The sequence below is a fragment of the Chiroxiphia lanceolata genome, chromosome 4 (assembly GCF_009829145.1).
Source record: "Chiroxiphia lanceolata isolate bChiLan1 chromosome 4, bChiLan1.pri, whole genome shotgun sequence".
In the NCBI taxonomy this organism is placed as follows: Eukaryota; Metazoa; Chordata; class Aves; order Passeriformes; family Pipridae; genus Chiroxiphia; species Chiroxiphia lanceolata.
The window spans coordinates 29,297,980-29,320,190 of record NC_045640.1 but is presented as its reverse complement, the minus strand read 5'-3'; the positions used below and the strand labels follow the sequence as shown (position 1 = coordinate 29,320,190).

Sequence of the window (22,211 nt, the reverse complement as noted above, 5' to 3'; positions counted from 1 at the left end):
GGCTTAATTCCTCCTTAATCCATCCCATCAAAAACAGCACAGAATCCTCAACACAAGCACAGGTCAAACAAAGACTTAACTACCACACTTATAGAGGGAAGAAATTTAAATGACTGGAAAGAGAGTGAGCAATGTATCCCAGAAAACAGGATCAATGCAGGGGTGAGGTTATGCCAGTGGACAGAACAGAGAAGATGCCAATGTCACTGGAAATATTTGAAAAATAATTTTCAAGCAAAGCAAGCTTCACATGAGAAACAGAAAGACTCACATAATCGCAGAAAAGACACCTAAATATTTAACAAGAGGTAGATTCCTTGCTTTTCCTATTTGCTGCAGTGCTTGGGGCACTCACAGTACTGTGGGTGAGGAAACCTGCAGGGTGAGACCTCTCCAAGCACAGCTGACCAAGCACATGCATCAGCTGGTAGGTAGGAAGATGATTGTTGAGGGGAAAAACAAATAAAACCAGGATTCATAGTGTCAATTTAAAGTTGAAGTTACTGTGGCCAGGATTTTTCAAGCCCCAGTTTTGAAATGGGATTTGCAGAGATTTCACAGACTTTATTGCTCATTATATGAGATGCAGCATCTGTCTACAACACTTATCCCAGAATTAGATATTGCACAGGACCTCTCTCCAAAAGAATGTGTTCCTTGTTATTGAATTTAATGGCTACAAAATATGGTGTAATAAGCTAGATTAATGAGAATATAAATTATTAAATTGAATAGAAATTTCTATCAAGAATTTAGAGAATGAAAATCCATGTGCATGCATCATTAAGAACTGCGTGGCAGAGAGAGGGCAGGTGGATTACTGGTCTGCAGGCTCAATACAGCAGCCAAGGCAAAAAAGGGAACTAAAAGATATTAAGAGGGTAAGTTGACTGACATCTCTAATTACATCTCTACAACAGAAAAAGGCTGTTATGAAACAAAATGCCAGTAAAAAAACCCACCTTGATTTCAAGCTAATGATATTTCTTATTGATGTTCTTTTTAAAATAACCCAGGATGTATCCACTACAGTAAGCAGTGCCCTGCTGAGCTCTGGGTTGGCCATGCACCTGCACAAACTTGTCTGCTTTTCAGGTCCCCATCAAAAAGCCACCCTTCCCTCCCCCCTGCCCAGTCTGTTCTCACAGGGCATAGAGCTTCTCTGTGCAAACCAGGATTGACACTTGCCTCCAGCTTTCCCACCCACTCCACCACTCGGCACATCCATTTCTATGAGTCCCCAGAGATGCTCGTTACCGATATAAATTTGCAGCACTCCCTGGAGAGGTGTTTCCACTCCTCCAGGAAAGGGAAACAAATTGTTCGGGATCGTGGAGTAGCCTCTGCTCCACTTAACCATGTTCTCATGTTTTAAAATAGGTGTGAGCTCCCGTACCTGTTGTAGCTCATCAGATTTCACAGGGAAAACTGGTTTCTGGACATTTTCTGCCTTCATGACCTGCCCTCAGTCCATTGCCCTCTCTTCCACATGTAGCTAAAAAGAAAGCTGGGGTTGACAGATGAATATATAGATGCAGTCTAGATATACAAAGCAGAACAAACTAAAAGAGCCCAAAGAAACATTTAAGAGAACACACACAGAATAAAGATTGACATAAAAAAAGACTGACATTCAGATTCAATAATGTAACTTCCCAGCAATGAGTTCAACTCTGTGAGACATTTAATGATAGCACATAAAACTCATAAAGCAGATAGTATGCAATAGTCCCATGCCGACAGAGATGAGATAAGATAATATGACCTGACATCAAATCAATACCTGAGAAACATTAAATAAAAACAATATTGAGAGGGATCAAGAGCATTAAGTTGGTGTAGCCCAGTAGTCTAATGAAACACGTAGGCAAAGAAAAGGAAAAATAGCATGTCAATGCTTGCCTGTTTTTCCAAGAGTATCAAGTGATCTTACAGAGATACTATTTCTTGCAAACCTTGTCCCACAGAGAGGTTGAGGTATTCTTGGATTACCTGATATAAACTAGTAATACTACCTAAAGTATCCATAACACAGCAAAACCAAATCTTATTTTCCAGAAACATCTATTTTCCCTTGCCACCTGCAGACACAAAAATATTTCCATAAACAAAAGCCGATTTTTTGATTTTTCTTCCTCCCAAAGACTGTATCTTCCACAGAAACCATATGTAGCTGAGATAGTCAGCTGTTTGGAGACACATATGAATTATCATAATAGAGTCCCTTAATGTTCAAACACCATCTAGTATACTTTATCATCCAGAGCAGGGAAACAGCTATTTCAACACTTCTCTTGATACAACAAGGAAGTAACAGGGAAAGTGAAAAGTTACGTCATTCACTTAAAGGCAAAAGGATTTAACCTCTGCTACATTTACAAGCAAGAAACAAATACAAATGGAGAGGAGGAGTAAAGAACAGTTTAAAAATGTTCAGATGACATTTTAGATGACAACAGAAGAACCAGAGCTGAGTAAATACTGGTCATCTCTCCTATGAGACTAATTCTTTAGTCTCATTTACTCTGGCTAGAGTCTCACCTCCCTTCATTGCTGAGCTCCTGTTTTCCTCTTTTCCCCATCTATAAATTAAAGTCTTCCCAGCCAGACTTTGTATTTCTGTTTTTATCAAGTATTTCTATTTTTATCAAGTATCACAATGAGTGGTCCTTGAAGTCAGAAAGCCTCATTTACCCAACGGTTTGTTTTAACATTAACATCCTGCTGCCTTAATCCATCCCACTGCCACTGCCCCTTGGGCAGCACCTTTGGGATGGAAAAGACACCACTCTCCAAAAAACACAACCAGACTTAGAGCAGGTAGGTCACTTTGGGAATGTGTGAGGTAGGCCGGGGATAGCAGGGACTCCCAACAGGGAAGACAGTATGAGAAGATCAGTATAAACTTTTTCAAGAGAAAGCCCCACTTACAGGTTACACAGTGAGTAGCCAGAGGGTTTAAAGCAACTTGGGAGACGCATCCTGAGCACAGTGACAACAGGTAGTGGAGTTCATACATAAAAGGACATTTGCAAAAGTGTTAAGTTAATGGGATAGATGTTACTGAGGTGCTGGGCTGCACTGCAGAACACATGCAGTAAGACAGAATCAGCTTATTATAGCTCCCAGCTCAGTGATGCATGTGAGACTTTTAGAAAGGAATGGACCACAAAAAGTTCTGATTCACCAACAAAACATTCATTCATTATGTAACAGAAGGGAGAAAATTACTAGGGCAAGAATTATTAACTCAAGGTATTAATGACAGGAGACCCTTTTGGTATGCTGGGTTTTATCTGAGGTTTCCAGAGCTGCATTAAACACCTGAGGTCAATGCAGTAAAGGGATGTTGGCTTATTATTTCCTTCTCAGAGAAAAAAAAACCTGTAAAACATGGGATTCCCTTAGGAAGTTAATTTCTTACATGGGACAATTCCTGTTTGAAAGCATTTAAAACCTATCCTGGCCACACTGCATATGAAAAGATAAACTCTCAAAGTCCAAGCGACTTCCCTGAGGCCCTGTCGCAGAGCAGTCCAAAGTCCAAGGAGTAAAACCTGCTGGACAAACAGCTCCTCACTGCCCCTCCCCAGCTGCTGGCGGTCATTTATACCTCCTCAAGGCTGCTGACAGACCAGTACAAGCTGCTGACAGATCAGAATTCTACACTCAAATCACTATTTTTAAGATCATTCTTGCAGGGAATTGTGGTTCATGAAGATTTTCCTGCCCCTGTAGCCCTAGAATAAGTCCTGTATTGCACTGGTCAACACTTTTGGATCAACACAATTTCCAGTTTTCCATCAGTGAGAGAAGGAGCATTTCATCCTCACAGAAACTACTGGCTTACCATAGAAAATAGAAAATGTTAATTTTCATGAAGGCCGCGTGGAACTCATAGACCAAACCTCCTCAGAGATAAGGCAGAAATGCTAACAGCATTCTGCTGAATTCTATTGATAAGACAAACCTGAGAAGTATCCTAACCTCCAAGGAGAGTCAGAGTGCCATGCCAGAAGGACTGGATGGCTGGAGGACTGGGATAACAGAAATGAGAGGCAATGCTGCGGTATTACGTACAAACTCATTTGTTTAGGGCATATTGCTCAAACATTCTTCTAATAACTTGGCCCAGATCAGCTAGAAATGTGCAAGAAGACAGACATCTGGCCACACCAGCTGATCACAGGATAATTATAAACCAGCAGTGTGGTGTTGCTACAAAAATTAAATGTCATCCTATGGAAGGGGCTCCTGGGACTGACAGGGGTTACTATCCAAGCAACGGGGTGGAGACACAACTTACTAATAAATCACTGGGTGCTAATAAATCAAGGCTGTAAGCAAGCAGGTACATCCAATATATTTTAGACTGGGATTTGGAATTTTTCCTTCTTTTATGGTGGAAACAACAAACTAATACATTGCTGAGTCATTTTGACACAGAACAATTCTCTCTTGAACGTCATATAAAAGCAATATTATTGGATAAAAATTTAATGTCATGGTGCAAAATCAGATGTATTATTTCTGCTTTTGCTGCCTAACACAAACTGAAACCAGTAAGAACATAGATACTGTGACATACAGCAGCTGCAAGCACTAAAACTAGTAATATAAGGAACACTTTCAAGGCAGTATCCTACTCAGAACAATAACAGCCAATAATTGAAGAAAACCAGCTGATAAAAATGGCTTTTTTGGTTGTTGTGACTGGTGAGTATCAAAGAATGACTTCAAACTCAGTGAAATCTTATAAAATTTTACAATTTAGACTTACTTATAGGTATCTAAGAGATACAAAATTTGGAATATTTTTCGTCCAATCTTTGAGAACTAACAATATTCATTTCATAGACTATTCAAATAGATGTATTTTACCATCACACTTATTTGGCTAACACTGAAAATACAAACATGTAACACTAATGAGTAGAAGCAGCGCTATTTTAAATGCCAGTCAAGTAAGATTTCTACTACAAATAGAAATATAAAGGGCTCTTTATAATTTCAGTAATATCAAAACAGAAAAAAACCCAAGCTACTACAGTGATGCTAAGTGAAATCTCCCCCTATCTGTTCTATTTTATGCTGCTAGAATAAAATTAATTACTCATGAAGAAGCAAAATTAAAAAGAAGAAGAGAAGCAGCCATAAAGAGATGACACTCGAGCATTTATAAACTTTAACATTTCAAAAATATCTAAAATAATTCAAATATAAAATGGCCTTTTCACAAAAGAACAACTCTTTCTATCCCTGAACTAGGGAAACCAGACATTTCCTTTTAAAATATCTTTCCTTTAGGCAGTGGGAACAAAAAGAAAAAAATCTATTCCGTGTTTTCATGCTGTTTCACTTCCAGGCAAGGATTTGCCAGGCCAGGATGTGACTGATCACGCTCATCACACACCATCTCACTGAGCAGAGATTACAAAGCATTATCACCAGTAAATTGGGGAAATATATCAAATTTAGCCACACAAGCTGGGCATGATTAAACTTTGCTGAGAAAGAAGATGCTGCTTTTTCTACAACATACCTGCCCACATTGGAGTTTATTTACCATGTCCCAGAATGAAACAGAATGGAGGAGACTCAGGTGGCCAGGCAAAGCACAAGATCTTTTGTGCTAGTGCGGATGGTTAAATGCAACTACCATCAAGAGAAATTAATGATTGTAGACTGCAGGATATGACATCAAGATGGACCCTAGAGTGAAAAATATTCAAGTATGCAGTTTGTAAAGCTTGGAAGGACACTGGGAGCATAGGCTGTGTCTGTTGTACTCTGAGGAACTACAGCAGCCCTGACACCCAGGGGACCAGCCAAGTGCTATATCTCACGATGCAATATCATCCCAGAAAATGTCACTTGTACAGGGTGCTTTCTGGCAGATCAGGTACCCTCCAGCTGTTCCAGTACAACAGCAAGAGCAAGGAACAGAAATTTCTCTCCTGGCACTAACTAGTGCCAGGGTCTGTTTGTCAAGCAAGGATGGAAGCAGGAGTCTATTTCAGCAGCTCTGAACACTTGTTTTCCTAGGTGCTGAGGCACATTTTGGATGCCTGCAAGCAGCTTGGTACAGGAATTGGTGCCCTCCCTGTCCAGTTAAGGGAAGCTCACAATGAGAGTCAGGGGAAGCCCATGCTGACCAAACCATATTTAGCTCCCTTCCTTAACTGCTTCTTGACACCTTGCATAAACACACCTGATACCATTCCTACCCTTGTAAAATCAAGATTCAAGAGCACTTGCTGTGAAAGAAATTGCAGAGAGCAGATTTGGGAATGTGCTGGGAGCAGAGGAGAAAGGTAAAACATTCACCAAGTTTTAACGATTTTTATTTGTTTTAAATGTATTCCTATCCAGACTACAAGCATTAAGCTGAAGCAGTATTTTTCCATCTCTCTAAAGATGAGAGATGGGTTACAGCAGCACACGCAAGCTTTAAAGAACAGTAACAGTACAAATATAATAAACAAGCTGAAATAAATGTTTACAAAAATAATCAGTTTCCATTATGTGACCAGTGGCCTCAAGAGATGCCCACATCTCTCACTGACACATTTCGATGCTGAAATACTGCCAAGCACCTGAAAGCAAATTCAGGTTGCACTTCTTGAAACTTTCCTCACATGAAAGTTTCTGAAAGATTTGTCAAATATGAGTTTGGAAACCAACAGAGCTGTTGCTTTGCCCTGTGGGCACAGAGAAGGCAAAAACTAACACTTACAGCTAAAAGTCCTAAGTGAAGAAAATAATCATCCCAGTGCTCCTTGTTGGCCCTCTATCAGATCCTGAGATCCTCAAACCAGGTTTTCTTCTACATTGTCAGAAAAATCCTGATGCTCTAAATGACTGTGCTAATCTTGATACTTCTTTAAACAGTTGAGCTAAAGTCCAAAAGCCATATGTGCACTAACACCCACCCAGGACAGTCAGAGGAAAGAACCATTTAATTTAGGTATATGAAATGACGGCACTGTCAGTTATACCAGGGTAACTTTGCACAGTGTAAAGTTAAGCCTAGGCTTCTCCCACCCCTTTATCCCCTCTTCTTCACTTTTTAAGACTAAGTCTTACATATTACATGGAAGAAAGAAAGATGCCAGTTGTGCAGCAGAAATACACAGCATTGCGGTGATGCAGAACAGCATTTTCTCCAGGAGGGTCTCAATTACAAGAGAAACCACATTCCCTCCTTTTCATTTTCCTGCTTTTCTGCCATGGATTATTTGAAGCCAAATCATAAAATGAACAACCACACAATATCAGAACAAAATAGGAGAGTCTCCAAATATTCTATTTTTTTAGTTTGGCTTCATTTATCATATCTGTCTCTACCTGATGGTAGAGAGATGACATATATCACAGGGTATAGATTGTTCATAATGTGTTTGCAGAAAACATTACTCTGAACAAATGTAATTTGATCTGATTTAGTCACGGTTAATGTTGAGTTTAAACTCAACATATATGAACAGATATTAAGTGTTTCACACTGTAAACTGAAAATTATCTGATGACAACTAATCTGCAGTACCACCTGAGAATTCATTGATTTACTGATGTTAAATGAAGATGAGCAGATCACTGATGAACCTGGAAAAAAACCCCACCTGGACAGAACACATACGGCTACCTGGCATTATAAATATCCATATTCATTAATGGGAGGGCAGTTGCTACTTGGAAGGTGCCAGTTTGGAAACCACAGTCAAGCATGTGACTATAAAGTGTTCAAATACATGTACTTGGTTTTGGTAAACTGATTCCTATGCAAGCATAAGCATCACCCATCACCCATATTGTATCCTAAAGCTTCAGTAATGGTAACACAATCTTGATAGCATTGTGTAATAGGATAACCATGTAATCAAAAAAGGGAAAATAAGAGAGCAGTGACATTTCACTACTTTGTAACAAAAATTATTTGAACGGCTTTTAAAAATACAATAATATTTTTACTAAGTTCTTCCAAAAGCAGAGGGAAGTCTTTTTCCCATTTCTTTCAGCACAAAGTGGAAGGAGACACTGGATGGGAGCTGAAATAGATTATCTGTCTGTAACTGTTCGTCCTCGAGGTGCCTTGGTGACATGTACATCCGTGGAACTGATACCTAGCTGCAAGCCTCCCCACTGTGGCAGCCCACTGCTGCATGGTCACCACGTGCACTGCACACCACTGCAGAGGAGGCCAAAAGCCTCTTAAACAAAGCATGTGAAATTAACCAGGGCCAAGGAAGAGGGAAGAAAGGACGGCTCTTAAAATGCGTGCAAGACCTTACAACTCAGGAAGGATCAGAAGATGTAGCAATCTGTATTACTTCCTTGTAATATCAAATGTTTACTTTAAACATCTGCCAGAAAAACTGTGCATAGAAAAGACCTCAGAGTCCCCCAGAAACAAACTCTCTGAAAGACAGCATCACCCTTTCGCAGCCATGGTGGAAACACAGCATGGCAGAATCCCAAGCAGCAGCTCCAAAGTCCTCTATGCATGCAGAGCCATCACCAGCATTACTTGGCCTCTAGCAGAATAAGCCCAAACTGAAGAGGGAGAGGGGTTTATTTTTCTTTGGGTTTTTTTTTCTGAAAATAGTTTTTGTTCCAAGATACACAGCGGGGAAAAGCAAGGTGGCTGGAAGTCCCCTGAGGTTCTGACGGGCAAAGGCAGAGTGGCTGAGGCAGCCTTACAGGGCTTTGCTCTCCTCTGCTGGAATGGGCTCCATGCCATAACTAGTAAGTTTTGAGGACCTGACCTCATTGTAAACAACTGTGTTTCTCTGCCCTGCCCTCCTGGACCATGCCATCAGACTGGTAAGGTTTGTTTGTACCTGTTCTTCAGGATACCCCAAGCACTCTCTCCAGAGTCAGCCTCTTATTATCCTCCAGCATTCGAGTTGTCAGCTGGGGCAAGTGTAGCCACAGAGCAGCTGGTCATCCCTGCTTTAGGCTATATTGTGAAATGGGACAGGCACTCTGTTCTATAGGTTAAAGAGGACACCTCATTTAGGGAAACAACATTCCAGAATAAAAATTAAATTTCTTCTGTCGTGGGAGAAAAGGAACATGAAGAGATTGTATCTTTGGAGTAAGGAGACAAGATTTTAATCTCACTATATGATAAGAAACCAGTAAACAAGAGGACAGAAGTCAACTGTGTTGAGATATCTAATTAGTTCATGAAGTATTTTACTAGAGTATAATTTTGTATGTGTAACAAGGCAAAAGGTACTAATTAATTGCAACTCATTAAGTGCAAGTTGTTTAATAATTAGGAAAAATGAATGCAGGCATGCCAAGATTGGTACAGACAAGAATTCCATATAGCTGAGTGTTGCATTTCCAACAGCAGCCAGTCTGCTCAAGAAGCAGAGGAGTAATTTGAAATTCAGTCTTTACCCATGGGGTCAACTTTTTTCCCCAACTTTTCTGAAAGAAATCTTAAAGGACAAAGATAATTAATGCCTTTGCAACAAATGACTGGATTAGACAATTAGTGTCTGTCTCCACCCATGAGCAATTAAAACTTCATGTTCTGTGTATAGAAAGCATTGCTATCCCATGTAGAGTGTTCACGGATATATAAACCATCCATATTCATGTTCTCGTCTTTTAGAGTTCTGCTAATACTTATGCAGAATCAAGGTAAGTCAGTCATACTCATCTCTTTGTAAATAGTATGCTTCTTAGGGAATCAGAAACAAACATCTGAAGTAAGATTTTAATAGCATAATATTTTCAAAATTTGCTCTTTACCCAGGGAAATTGTGCCAAGGCAGAGAGAGTTCAGAAACCACTGCACATACTAGGATAGAAAAAGACTGAAAGCAAAGGGATCACAAGCAAAGTGGTTGTAGGCAAAGATTTCCTAGAACAGTAGCTTTCAGCAAAGTCTCAAATGACAATGAATTGCTCATCCCCTACAACTGTCTGCTGGGGATTTTTAAGACTTTACCATAGTACCATACAGTGATTGACCATAAAACCCAGTATGAGGCGAGACAGCATTACATCACTTTATTTGGTGGTAATTGTAGAACAAATGGTTTTCTACAAAAGCAGGCACCAAATTCTGGGAAAGTCTGGGCCTGGAATTTGCAGCTCAGTTATGGCTTAACTAATAATAGCTAGCACAAGAGTAAAAGTCACATGAGAAACAGAGTTTCCTTCCCACAGTGCCACTGGTGAAGCATACAAAAGGAAAACCAAAAAAGTCTGAAAACTTCACACAAGTAAATTTTTTTCTTTGTACTGAATGGACATGCTGTACTCCCACTGCTTCACAAAGGAAGTTAAGAGCTTCTTTATATGTCAAGCCTACTCCGTTTTTCTCAACAAAATACAAATGAAAGGGCCATGTCAATTATTAACAGATGACAACAGAGAGCTAGTCAGGTATTTCAAACACTTGTGTCTCTTCTTCCCACATGAATTCCTCAATAGTAAATGCAAACTAAGTCTTCTTACTACTTTCATCATTTAAATCCATAATTAGAGACTATTAAATAACTTGTTGAGAAGTAAAGGCTTTTTTACATTTCTTCCTCTCTCCTTTCTTTCCCTGGGAGAGCATTTGACCTGACTGTCAGTGACAGGGTGACAGGGGGACTTCATGTTCTGAAGGGCACTTGGTGAATCAAGTCAGAGCCTTTTCCCCTCTTAATACCTTTTCAGTACCGCAAGCTCATGTGGAAAATCATGCAATCCAGTGGAAACAGAGACACTAGGTATATAATGGGGAAATCTGAAAACAGACTAAAACTTTAGTCATGTTATGATGTTAACCATCATCTTATGTTGAAAATAAGTCTTGTTTATTATAAACGCTTTGGTCAGGTTCTCCTCCCCCATCTCCCTCCCATCCCCAAACTTCACCAACAAAGAGGTGAACAGGACACCACCACATGAATCCAGCACCATTGCTTGACAGCATGCTTGCTATTTACACATAAGTACAAACTTAACACTGCTTCAGTCCATTCACATAATTTAGCTCAAATAAATTCTAAATTTGTCAAAGAATCTCTGCAAACCCAGTGTAATCAATAAAAGTGAAATCATATAACTTAGTATCAGTGCAACTGAAAGATAATTGAGAATTATCATAGGAAAACCTGTCAAGATTAGAACTAACATAGTAAACTTTAAAATGGCAAACTTTTTGACAATTTTGAAAAATAATCCATATGATCCTAAGTAAGCAGGTACTTTTCTATTTACTTCAAAATTTAAATCCATAAATTCTAAACTTTCATCAGCTAAAAGGGCCATTTCAAATAGTATGGTAAAAGCACAGCATCTGACATAACACAAACTGGGGGAATCAATTTTCCCACAGTGGAACAGGTAGCTCCTAGTAATGCCACAGGGAATTACCTGTAAAAAACATAAACCAGAATAATCTCTTTGGTTTGGATTTGGCTGAGCTTCACACATACGCTGTTTATTCTGACTGCCATAAAAATGGACAAAAGCAGCACACACATTAGCAGCAGCTCCTGCTTAAAAACAAGAAGCACAGCACATTTTCCCCTCAGCCAGCTCCCCACTGAAACTATTCCAGACTAAGCCACAAAAACTTAACAGTGAACTTTCGAATGACAGGACATCATGTGCTCCATCAGTCAAGTACTTACAAGGTTTCTTAAACAAATTGATCATGCCTACAATTTCAGACGAAGTCAGAGAAACTCCAGACTTGATCTTCTCTGAGGAAGAAACAAAAGCCATGAAATCACCAAAGAGAAGGGCTTGTTTGGCTTTTTTTTGTTGTTGCTGTTTTTAAGAGAACTCTGAAGGACATATTGTAACATGATAGGAAGCTTGTAGGAACAGCCTTAGAAATAAGGTTGGGCATGTACCTCAGCACCCCGTTCTTAGCGCTCTCCCTGGGGAAAATGCTAAGGGAGATTTTAACTAACAAGAGTCAAAGTGATTTCAGATTGATAGCTAAGATCTCCCAGGTGATCTTACATTTGATATATTAGTTTATATAATTGCTTTTTGCTCAGTCTTCCCCAGCTACAAAGCCAAAAATAGCTTACTTGTCCCACAGGGGAAATAAGGTATACTGGGGATACTGGGCAACCCTTTATAGGTGTTATGAATAACAGCAGTGGTTTTAAAAAAGTAAGAAAATTCCTGACATTATAGTATTATCCATGTTTTTACTTTTACAAGAACAATTTAATGTCAATAGCTACCATAAAATCAGGAGGCTGCATTTTCCAAGAAAATTTGTGCCAGACATTAGTATTTTCTGAAGCATCCTATAGTACCATGAAATGGAGACAAGCATTAAGCAGACTTTATTCACCATAAAAGAAGAAGCAACAATGATGCAAATTCCTCTTAGAAAGCAATAAAATTTTGAATATAAAACCCCAAAAAGGCTTCATTATGCAGTTCTCAATCAACACCAGATGAGCCAAAGCCTACTACAGTACTTCTCTGTGCTCTGGATAAAACTTCCCATGGATCCAGTAGCTCCACTCGCAGAGGTGCTGGTCTTCTACAAACACGCATTTGCAATAGGATTTAAGGGAAAATATACCCAGTAAAGATAGGCTCTCGGATCTGTAGTTTGGCATACAAATGGAGGTCTAATTTTCAATTCTCTTGGGCCATCATGCAGTAAAATCCACAACAGGAAATTAATGTTTTAATGATGTCTTTTCAATTCTTGCATGGTGTTTGTTCAAAATCATGTATTACAAGTTTTACCCAAAGACCAACAACAAGGGTTTATGCTTTCACATCCTGATGGTGTTAAGACCAAAAAGGGCTTCTCAGGAAATTCAAGATCTAGAGAAAGACTATACTTTCTCAATGTGAAACAAAACTTTATGGTTTTTATCCAGTTTCAACAGAGGTCCTTGGCATTTGCATATCAATTGTGGAGACTTTTAAAGTCAGAAGACAAAGCCTTTAACAGAGGAAAATTTTGATTAATCTATTGTACATAGTGCATTTACTAATATCTGATTTCTCAAATCTCCCTCTGTCAAGTCAATTAAAAGCATGTATTCGGAAAAACATTGAACAATCTTAGGCTGCTTAGTGACCCCTTCTTTCTAAGCACTGGAAATATAGACATACAGAATAATTTGCATAAAACACAGACAAATGGGATTGAACTATAAATGAGAGAAGATAAAATAAAAAGCTTGAGAGTTATATCGCCCTGTTGCTTTCTCCTCTGAGACATCTCATGCCAATTTTTTTTTTGGTAGATGTATCAAGATTTATGTGTAATAATGACTTTAGCAACTTCTTTCTTTAGAGACGTTTTATTTCACTAATGAAACATTCTCAGGAACCAAGAGGATCACTTCCACCCAATTTCATTTTAATTAAAAATAGCTAAAAAAATAAGAATAGGAAGATGAAACTACTTTGGTTTGACAAAATGCATGGTTTTTTGACCCATCTATAAGGGCTGCTTACGCCACTCCAGCAGCTGACAGACCAAGATTCTCTGCAGTCAATAAATCACCTCACGCAGCCCCCTCAAGCCTTCCTCCCACAGCGCTGCACTAGATCTAGCAACCCTCCAAATAACCAGCAAGCCAGGATTAATTCAGACCATGAGAGCTTACAGAAGGGCTCAGGATCATCCAAAAGACTGCACAGGTACCTGAGCAGAAACTCTGTGGATCATAGCTGTGGTCACTTCCCTGAGCACATTCTGCAGCTGTTCAGGTCCTTTGCAGTCTTTTCACTTCAAACCCCATGACTAAGATCCACCTTGAAAACCAACAGATGGACATTACAATATTGAAATGCATAGGTGTCAAGAGGTACCTCTTACAGGGATAACATAATCTACCATCAAAGTTGGAGATGCCTGAATGACCATGAAACAGCCTCCTAGGTGGGGATAATTAGTACCATTTAATCATCACACAAGGTTATCAAAGGACTTTTTGTAGCAACAGCTGAGAAGCAGCATCACTCAGACAACAGACATGAAGATAAGTGGTGGACAATCTGGCAATGAAGAGGCAGAAACCACTCTCCCTATAATTTCCTAATATCAGCTTTATCTCAGTCACATCTGAACTGCCTGCCACCATTGCCATAGCCTTTCTCTGTTTAAGCAGGGTTGAAAATTGAAACACAAGCTTTTGTTACATGTCAAAATATTAAATGAAAGAGGATTAAAAGGTGAAGTGACAAAATCAAACTCAATGCAAAGTTTAAAGACAAAAATAAAATGTTTTCCTTCAACTGGCTTGCCTGCAAATAGGTCTTGATAGATGAAAAGCGTAATGCAGTAGGCATTTAAAAGGTCCTAGTTATTCCCCAAACAACTCCAGTTCATGTAAAGCCCCTAAAACACATATGGTGTGTTTTGCTTTTACATTATCTTATGCAGATATTAATTACATAATTCATATACTTGAACTGGCAGAAATGCCATCCACTGATGCCAAACCAAAATTTTTGCCCCTCTGGCCAAAATTTCATTTGGATCTATTTTCAATGCAATAGGAAATGGAGGCAGTGGAACTGCTAAAAGCTTGTTATATGAAATTGTAGATACGCAGGTTATTTATGCAAGTATAGGTCTGGCATAGGCACTAGACCTTAAACTTAGGAAACACACTTGGTCAGAAAACTTACCTGCTCAGTAAAAACCCCACAGATCACCAACTCACTCAAGTGCTCCAGAGCTAAATGCGATCAGTAGAGAGTATTGAAGCTAGTATGAGAAACCAAGAGAGAGCAGCAGAAAATGAACTAGGTAAACACCACTGGAGCCAGGAAGTTTCTGATGAGTGATTAAGGATACAAAAGATGGGATCCGTTATTTAGACAAGCATGTCCCACAGGAACAACTCAGGCGGTGATAGAGAGCTCTCAAGCAACGGAGTTGCAATCTTGTCTCTCATGTGTCCCTTAAATGCTGGAGGTCTAAATGGAAAAACTTTCAAGTTAGCATATAAAAATTATCAATATATGGCATTTTCAATGGGATATGCAGTCATCCACCTCTAATCTGTCTCTTCAAAGAAATTCTACTCAGTACGACCACCAAGGCTGCCTGGAGACCAGCAAGTGAACTTTGAGAAATACCTTTTCTTTTCTTTGTGAGTGGACAGGTGCCTCATTTCCAGATAAGAGTCCCAACAGCACAGTCCTCAGTGACAGCAAAAGCAGAAAGTGCTGAAGGGAGCAGCGTCTCCCTGGAGTTATGCACCTCTGCCCCGGAGCAAGCACTGATTGCAGAGTGCCAGTGCTCCCCAGGACACGCTCTTCTGAAGGCAGACAGGGAACGCCAATTTGCCGAAGTGTTCAACACAACACCTCTCTGAAGTTCTGACTGCGCAAGCAATGGCAAAATGATAATTTTTTAAAATGTCTTTAACAGAAGTCTTGATTGGAATGGAACATCTCTTGCATTAATCAACATCCTTGCATCAAAGTAAAATCTGGCAAGTATCGCTTCTTATTCTATTAAGCCACAAAACCTGTTTAATCTTGCTCTATTATTGCCTTATCTATGAGCAGCTAATTTCTGCCAGGTTGGCTCAACTAACCAATTTATGTTGCTATGATTCTGAAATTTAAAAAAAAAAATCTGTTACACAACCAGAGCAGAAATAAAAACACTCGAGCAGCTGAAAGAGCAGAGCTGAATAAGAAGTGCTACAAAAAAGGAACAGATTTAGGAATAATGAGGTCACCTCACACCTCAACACACATGAAGTTATTCTGTTCACTCAAATAACTTCATGTACAGTAATAGTCACAGCACAAAATACCACACCATTTTAAAGAGACAGAAGCATTTTCAATACTTTGGCTAATTAGAAAAAAAATTAACACAGAACAATACCATCATGTGTTCCAGCTTTCTCCTGGCTTTACAGATGAAGACAGAATTAAGCAGGGTGGAAAATGTTCCCTCCCTCCTCACCTCCTCTAAGTGAGAGACCCCTAATCTGGGCATGTGGTTGCAGCTCCAGAGCATCAAGCAATAGTGGCATTTCTGGTGCATTAGAAGCATCTTGTGCCTGCTCAAGCAAGCACTCAGATGCTGCTGCGGTGGCAGCATGAAAGATCTCCTTCTCAACAGGTATTTTCGCTTTTCAGCCTGTCTTATTCCAGGTACCTGCAGTTTGTTCTTTACTTAGCAAGGAAAAGACATAGCATTAGCTTCCCTCCAAACTGTCAAGTCAAACAAACCAAAATTCAGAGCCATGAGGTCTGGCAAGGCCAGTATTAAGGTTCCCTGGGAGTGAGGAGGAGGGGAGGACCAGTGGGAGGCAGGAAGGCAAGTAGATACATGTTCAAGTGACCAAAAATGAATGAACAACTGACAAGTAGACAAGAAAGGAAAATGATTAAACCACTCTGACTCTTCATTGTATTGGTGATATCAGTGCAGCCAAGAGCTGGGGGGTTTGTGTTGGGTTTTGTTTGGTTTTTTTTTTAAAAAGTAAACCTAGAGAGCATGATTTTTTCAAATAGAGAAGAGTGCAGCAGTCAATATCTAATAAAAGAAAGTTCTAGATGTCAAAATTGTTCAAAAAGCATGACTGCCTACTGAGCTAAAGTATGATATTGCTATCCCTAAAAGGGAGTTGGTATCTAAGCAAATACAGGTTGGAATCACTGACTCATCCACCCTGGGCCTTTAAGGCAAACTGATGAAAAATGAAGGGCTGACAGAAGGAAAAGAGGGGGGAGGAAAATAAGGAGGCAGAGGGAATTTGAACAAGATTAGCTACATGTGAATCCTAAATAAAGATTAAAATCGATGCCTAATGGATTTTGGGATTTCTGAAGTCAAGATAAAGAAATTAGGAGAAAACTGGCAGTTCATAAGCTTCTATGATGACTTTTATTGGGATGACTTTCAGCAGTATTTTAACCTTTAAGAGTTACAATTGCATACTTCCACACTTCTGAAAAACATAAGGAGAATCTGGCATTTAGTGCAGGCATCTAAAAATCACCATTCTCATTCCATAATTAGCTCAGGCACCTATTTTTTACAAACAGAAAGTCTTTCCCCAATTTCTACTGTTTATACATCCTGTTGCTGCCAACAGAGTCAAGCACTCGTAAGAAAGGTGAATAGCATGGGTCTATTCTGTTGCACTAATATGATAAACATCACTGATGAAATGATCTTAAATGATCTTGTTCATCTAGCTTTTAGTTAGTTGATACAGTTTAAAAATCTTTAAAGCCAGAGAAAACACTTTGAACTTCTGCTTCTGTAACTAGTGCTCAACGTAAGTCAGATTTCTTTGCAGATAAGAGGCATTTCAGTCTTCTCAGGAAATGTTTTATACTTTTTAGAATTAAGATTTCTGTAAGAAAGTTCATTATGTCTCCATTCATATATATTCTTACTCTCTCTCAATGGACTGAACTGTAGGTTTGTCCATTTACAACTTCATATAAACATCACAAAGGCTATATAAATTTCCTTTATGTATTTACTATGAATTACAAGTTATTAAGCTGTAAGTGATGAGGAGTGCCTTTCATTTTCATGTGACAATCTTTTAAAATTTACTTTCTGGTCTGTTAATTTTAAAGTTGCTGAGCCAGTTCCCTTGGAAAGGTGCTAGCTTCCATGATGGCAGGCCTATTAATCACTTCAGCAGAAGTAAAATATATAGATGGTATTGTTTACACTAATGATGTCTACAACTAAGACACCAACACCCCAACCGAAGGATTCAGTTTAGTTTATCCTCAAGCAGCTTCCGGAACTGGAATCTAAAAGAATTTTGTTCTTTGTGATCTTATTTTCCATAATTCCTTCCTATGTTTCTATCACTGGAGATTTCCTTATTGCAGCTTTCTTTTTATACCTTAACAGAGGAAATCCTGTAAGCTTGGGAATAGAAAACATTATATTTTGAATCCTTAAAGATAGTTTCAGTACTAAACTGATTTTTGCTGTGAGGCTGTAGAAGAATGAAAGGAGTAGGGTTGTTTAGGAGTCTCCAAGTGTTTTCTAGGACAAACTGTTGCCAGAGAAAGTTTAGATTCAGCATCAGGGTAAGTTCCTCAATAGAGTATATTAAACAACTGGACACATACAAGAAGTGCAAAAACATTCACCTTAACAAGGTGCTCAGAAATATGATGAAATTAGCAGTCTTACACTTAAAAGAGGAAAGACAAGACAAACTGAATACTTCTGTATTGCTTCTTAGAGACAGTTTCTAGGACTCTCTTATTCACCAAATACTAGAATTAACCTGAACATTTCTACTGCTTGAAATAATGGGGGGAAAAAAAGAAAAAAAGAAAGGGAAGTAAGGAGGAAAACACTAAATCAATTCCTGATGTAAAATCCTGTAACCTAGAATCCCTACACAAATACTTGGATAGCGTTAGACCAAGCAATCAGATATGCTCCAGACCATGTAAGAAAGATACTGGGTGACCCATCGGCAGTAAGAAGGAACTGCAAGACCAGCTCAGTCAAATCTACGTTTTTCAGATACAAGCAGATTCCTTGCAGCAATTTATGAGGAAGGAAGTTTCCTCTGTTAATAAACTGAAAATGTGTTCTGTCTCTTTAATTTAGAACTGAAACCCCAGTTTATTTTTACAGTACCTGAATCGTCAGTAACCAGTACCTCGGAGTGAACATTTTGATTAGCATCACTTTCAGCTGCAGCCATGGTTTTTTGTGGGTGGGGGTTTTTTCGGATTTGTTTGTTTGGGTTTTTTTTTCAAATGTTACTGAAACAAGAAGTATAGCACAACACATTTATATAACCACTGAGATTTTGAAATCAAACACGAGGTTAAACTTCCTTTATCTTTAGATAGTCATTAATGCCCTAAAATGTATTACATTTTAGGCTGATTTGGAACTACGCAGTAGCACTATTGTAAAGGCACAACAGTCATTACATTACATTAAAATGGAAACAACTAATAATATTGTACATTTATTTAATAAATTCTTTAAATAATATTTTCAGCACTTCTATTTAACACAATAAACAAATAGTGTCATACATACACACTAAATTAGACAGTTTATAGTGTTAAAGACTATTATAGTAGAAGCACTGTATTAGCTATCTGCATGCTGCAGAAGCACAAGGAAATCTTTTACAGGATATTTTTTTCTTCTGACTACATTATCTAGTTGTATGCCTTCCATATTCTAAGTTTCACCAAGGAATAAACACCTACATTTATGGGCTCAATAAAATAAAAAGGCTCAATAGGCACTTTTACTGCCTATGTTACATAGGAGCATTATAATGGTGCATTATATCTTCCAGATCTAAAAATATGACAGCCATTAAAAATTACAGCATTTGTCCGTCTGTAAAACATATAGTTCAGATTAAAACAACAGCTTAAAAGTTCTTAAAGAGCTTTTCTAGACAATTTGCCTATGGGTCATATATTTTTCATACTCTTGCTTCATCTCCAGAACCATTCTTTATTTTTGGGAAGAAGTCTCACTTTTAGAGAATACACGTGTAATATAAAACCAAAGTGAAACACAAACCAGCACTGTATGACATTGTTTTATCCTGAGTTTTATCAACAAAAATTAGTCACCTCAGTAGGATCCTGTAGTGGGAAATGTTATCCAACAACGGCAGGAGAGTTCAGCTCCCCTTTTTACTTACTGATAAAAATGATGGAGCTGAAGAAGGACCTCATCTTGAAGACACCTCTGCCTACTGCCAGTTCACGACATTACAGATCTCCAAGAAGCATTTTAGAAGCTGCCTAAGCTTCTAAAGTTTCTGAGCTGCATTTCAGCTGAGAGACTCATTCAGGTGGAGTGGAGGAAGGTCACAGGGAATTTTAAGTCTTTGAATACACACCAGCTAGTCAGTCCATTGGCATAACTAATTTAACATGCCATTTCATATCATAATTAGCTCTGATATCTATCTGGATGTCTTTTCTTTTTAGAATTTCCTGAAGAGCTTTACTTCTCTCCATCCTAGTCAGTCACTGAAGCCCAGGGTTATAGTGAGCTTTCAGCTCAAGGAAGCACTAAATCATATTAAAATTAAGCATTTGATTGTCTTTTCCTGAAATAGGGCTTCTAAGGTTATTTAGCCACCTGCCTAAGGCAGGACATCACAAACAAAAATATTGCTTTAGCAAAGTCAAATCAGGATTTGTGTCAATTTTTCCTGTTCCAATCCTACAAACTTGAATTCCTAAATACTCTTAAGATTCAAATTTGAACTTCAAAACTGTAATGTAGGAGCAGCCATAAAAAAAACCCCATAGGGAATACTTTAATTCGCCCAGATCTGAAAGTACTAGAAGAAGCATAAGTCACCTTCTGCCCTCAGATAATTCTGCCTACAGCACACTTCATTGATATTTTCACAGCATTCAACATGGAAGAAATAAAAAGAATGTAGCCTATGGAATTACTAAATCTGGATCAATTGTATAAACTCTTGTCATCAGTAGGACCACAAAAATAAAAATCAAAACAGAAACTAATCTAAATTTTGTAAACATGGCTCCTAGCCTTGTGAAAATATTGACTTGACACAGGAAATTCTGAACACGTTGAAAAAAATTCAAGAACCAGTCAAGTTTCATGGTTTGGACCCCGTTTTGAGACATAAGCAGCCCCAAAAAACTTTCTTGCAAAATTATCAAGACACGTTTTTCCATACTGGGCAGCTTCGTGGGGAAACAGAGCAGATACAAAAGGTAACTAGTTCTGTTATATATTGGGAGACTTAAGGAACATGAAAACTGTGACATGACAACTTGTTTTGTTCTGTTGTTATTTATAGCTGTCATGCCATTATTTCAAAGAGAGATGATCAACTATAATCCTGTTCTTCAGCATGCCAGTATTACCTTTCAAAGGAAATTTCTGTAGAAGGAGCTTGTACCTTTTGCTTCACTCTTTCCAGGCTCTCTGAAAGATGTCAAGATTGACAGGTATAGCTTCCACATTATAAGAGATCTATCTACTGCCCTCCCACTTCCCCGTCAAAAATAGTTAAAAAAAGCCAAACCTCTCAACTTCCAAAAGCTTACAGGTTGCCAACCTGGTAAATCTTAGGCACGGATCTCACGACTCTTAGCAAGAGAAGGACTAAGTGCCTAGACTCTAAGTTGGTAACCTCCAATTTCCTATATGATGGCCACACAGAGAAACACACACAACCAGGAGATTCCCCAAATTATATATAAAACAAGTGTTTGGTATTTACAGTTTAGTTTTCAGATCATCAAAATCTTTAGCATTTTTACAGTAATTATTGCCCCATGACAATCAGCAGATGGATGTAACCACCCCAGTTTTCAACTCTTGCTGCAGACAGTGTGATATTCTGAACTAATTCATTAATTGGATATCAGAAAATACTTTCCATTGAACTGAAAACATAATTTCAGATTGCTGCGACTCTCAGGTCATCTTTTTGTTTGTTCTACTTCAATCATGGAGGAGACAAAGACGTTGGTTCTTTCTAAGTACGATAGTGTGGAGGGCCACACAGTGGACGGACATAGCTGTGGTAAGGATAGGTGAGATGTTAGTAGAGTTTTCCACATCGTGCAAGGATGGAGCTATACAGCTGAGCTCTACTACCTACCCCAGGTCCCAGGCCAGCATAGCCAGAGGTACCAAGTGAACACACCACAGACTGAATGAGCAGTTTTCTCTGGTGTGTGGGGTCACTCCCTCACTGGACTAGAATGAGGACATGACATTGTTCTGCACAAAAGCAAGCTAAGGCTGAGTTGCCTAAGAGCATGAAATCAGAGCCCATTTACAGTGAAAGACTTCCTGGCTGTTTTTGTGATATTAAATTTGAGAAGACTTCCAATTCACCCACATTACTCTGTAGAGGGTTAAAAAATCAAGGGCCTTTTCACATTGCCGCTTACTCTAATTGTCACTAAAATTCATTGCAAGAGTAGTCTAAAAATCTAAAAAATTAATCATGAACAAATGCTACAATATAATGTTGACTAAACCAAGGTCTCTGTCCATCTTCTTCATTAAAATAGGAAATAGATTATTCTCATAGCTAGTTACTGAATAGTGACTTATTTCAGAAAATCCTTGCTGTTCATACTTCCTCTGTGGTGACTTGAAGGAACACAATCAAATGTCTCCACAGTCATCAGTTATTGTAAGAAAGAAATCTGAACTGGATAAGCATAAAGAACAGGAGAAGCAAAATCAAGAAATTACAGAATAAAGGGGGGAA

The 22,211-nt window shown here is 38.7% G+C and overlaps 1 protein-coding gene across 8 annotated transcripts in view; it reads right to left on the bottom strand.

Annotated features, from left to right (window-relative positions):
• CRACD (capping protein inhibiting regulator of actin dynamics) overlaps positions 1-22,211 on the bottom strand; it is a 128,248-nt gene that overhangs the window by 42,989 nt on the left and 63,048 nt on the right. Inside the window, exon 3 of one of the 8 annotated variants that reach the window (XM_032687015.1) lies at positions 11,646-14,341. The exons of 2 other annotated variants lie outside the window; for them this stretch is intronic. In XM_032687015.1, coding sequence (XP_032542906.1) covers positions 11,646-11,739 — 94 coding nt within the window. In that variant the 5' untranslated portion in view covers positions 11,740-14,341. Of the gene's footprint in view, positions 1-11,645; positions 18,973-22,211 lie in introns of those variants that run through there. 5 more of the 8 variants (XM_032687017.1, XM_032687018.1, XM_032687021.1 and 2 more) reach the window with 5 other exon arrangements.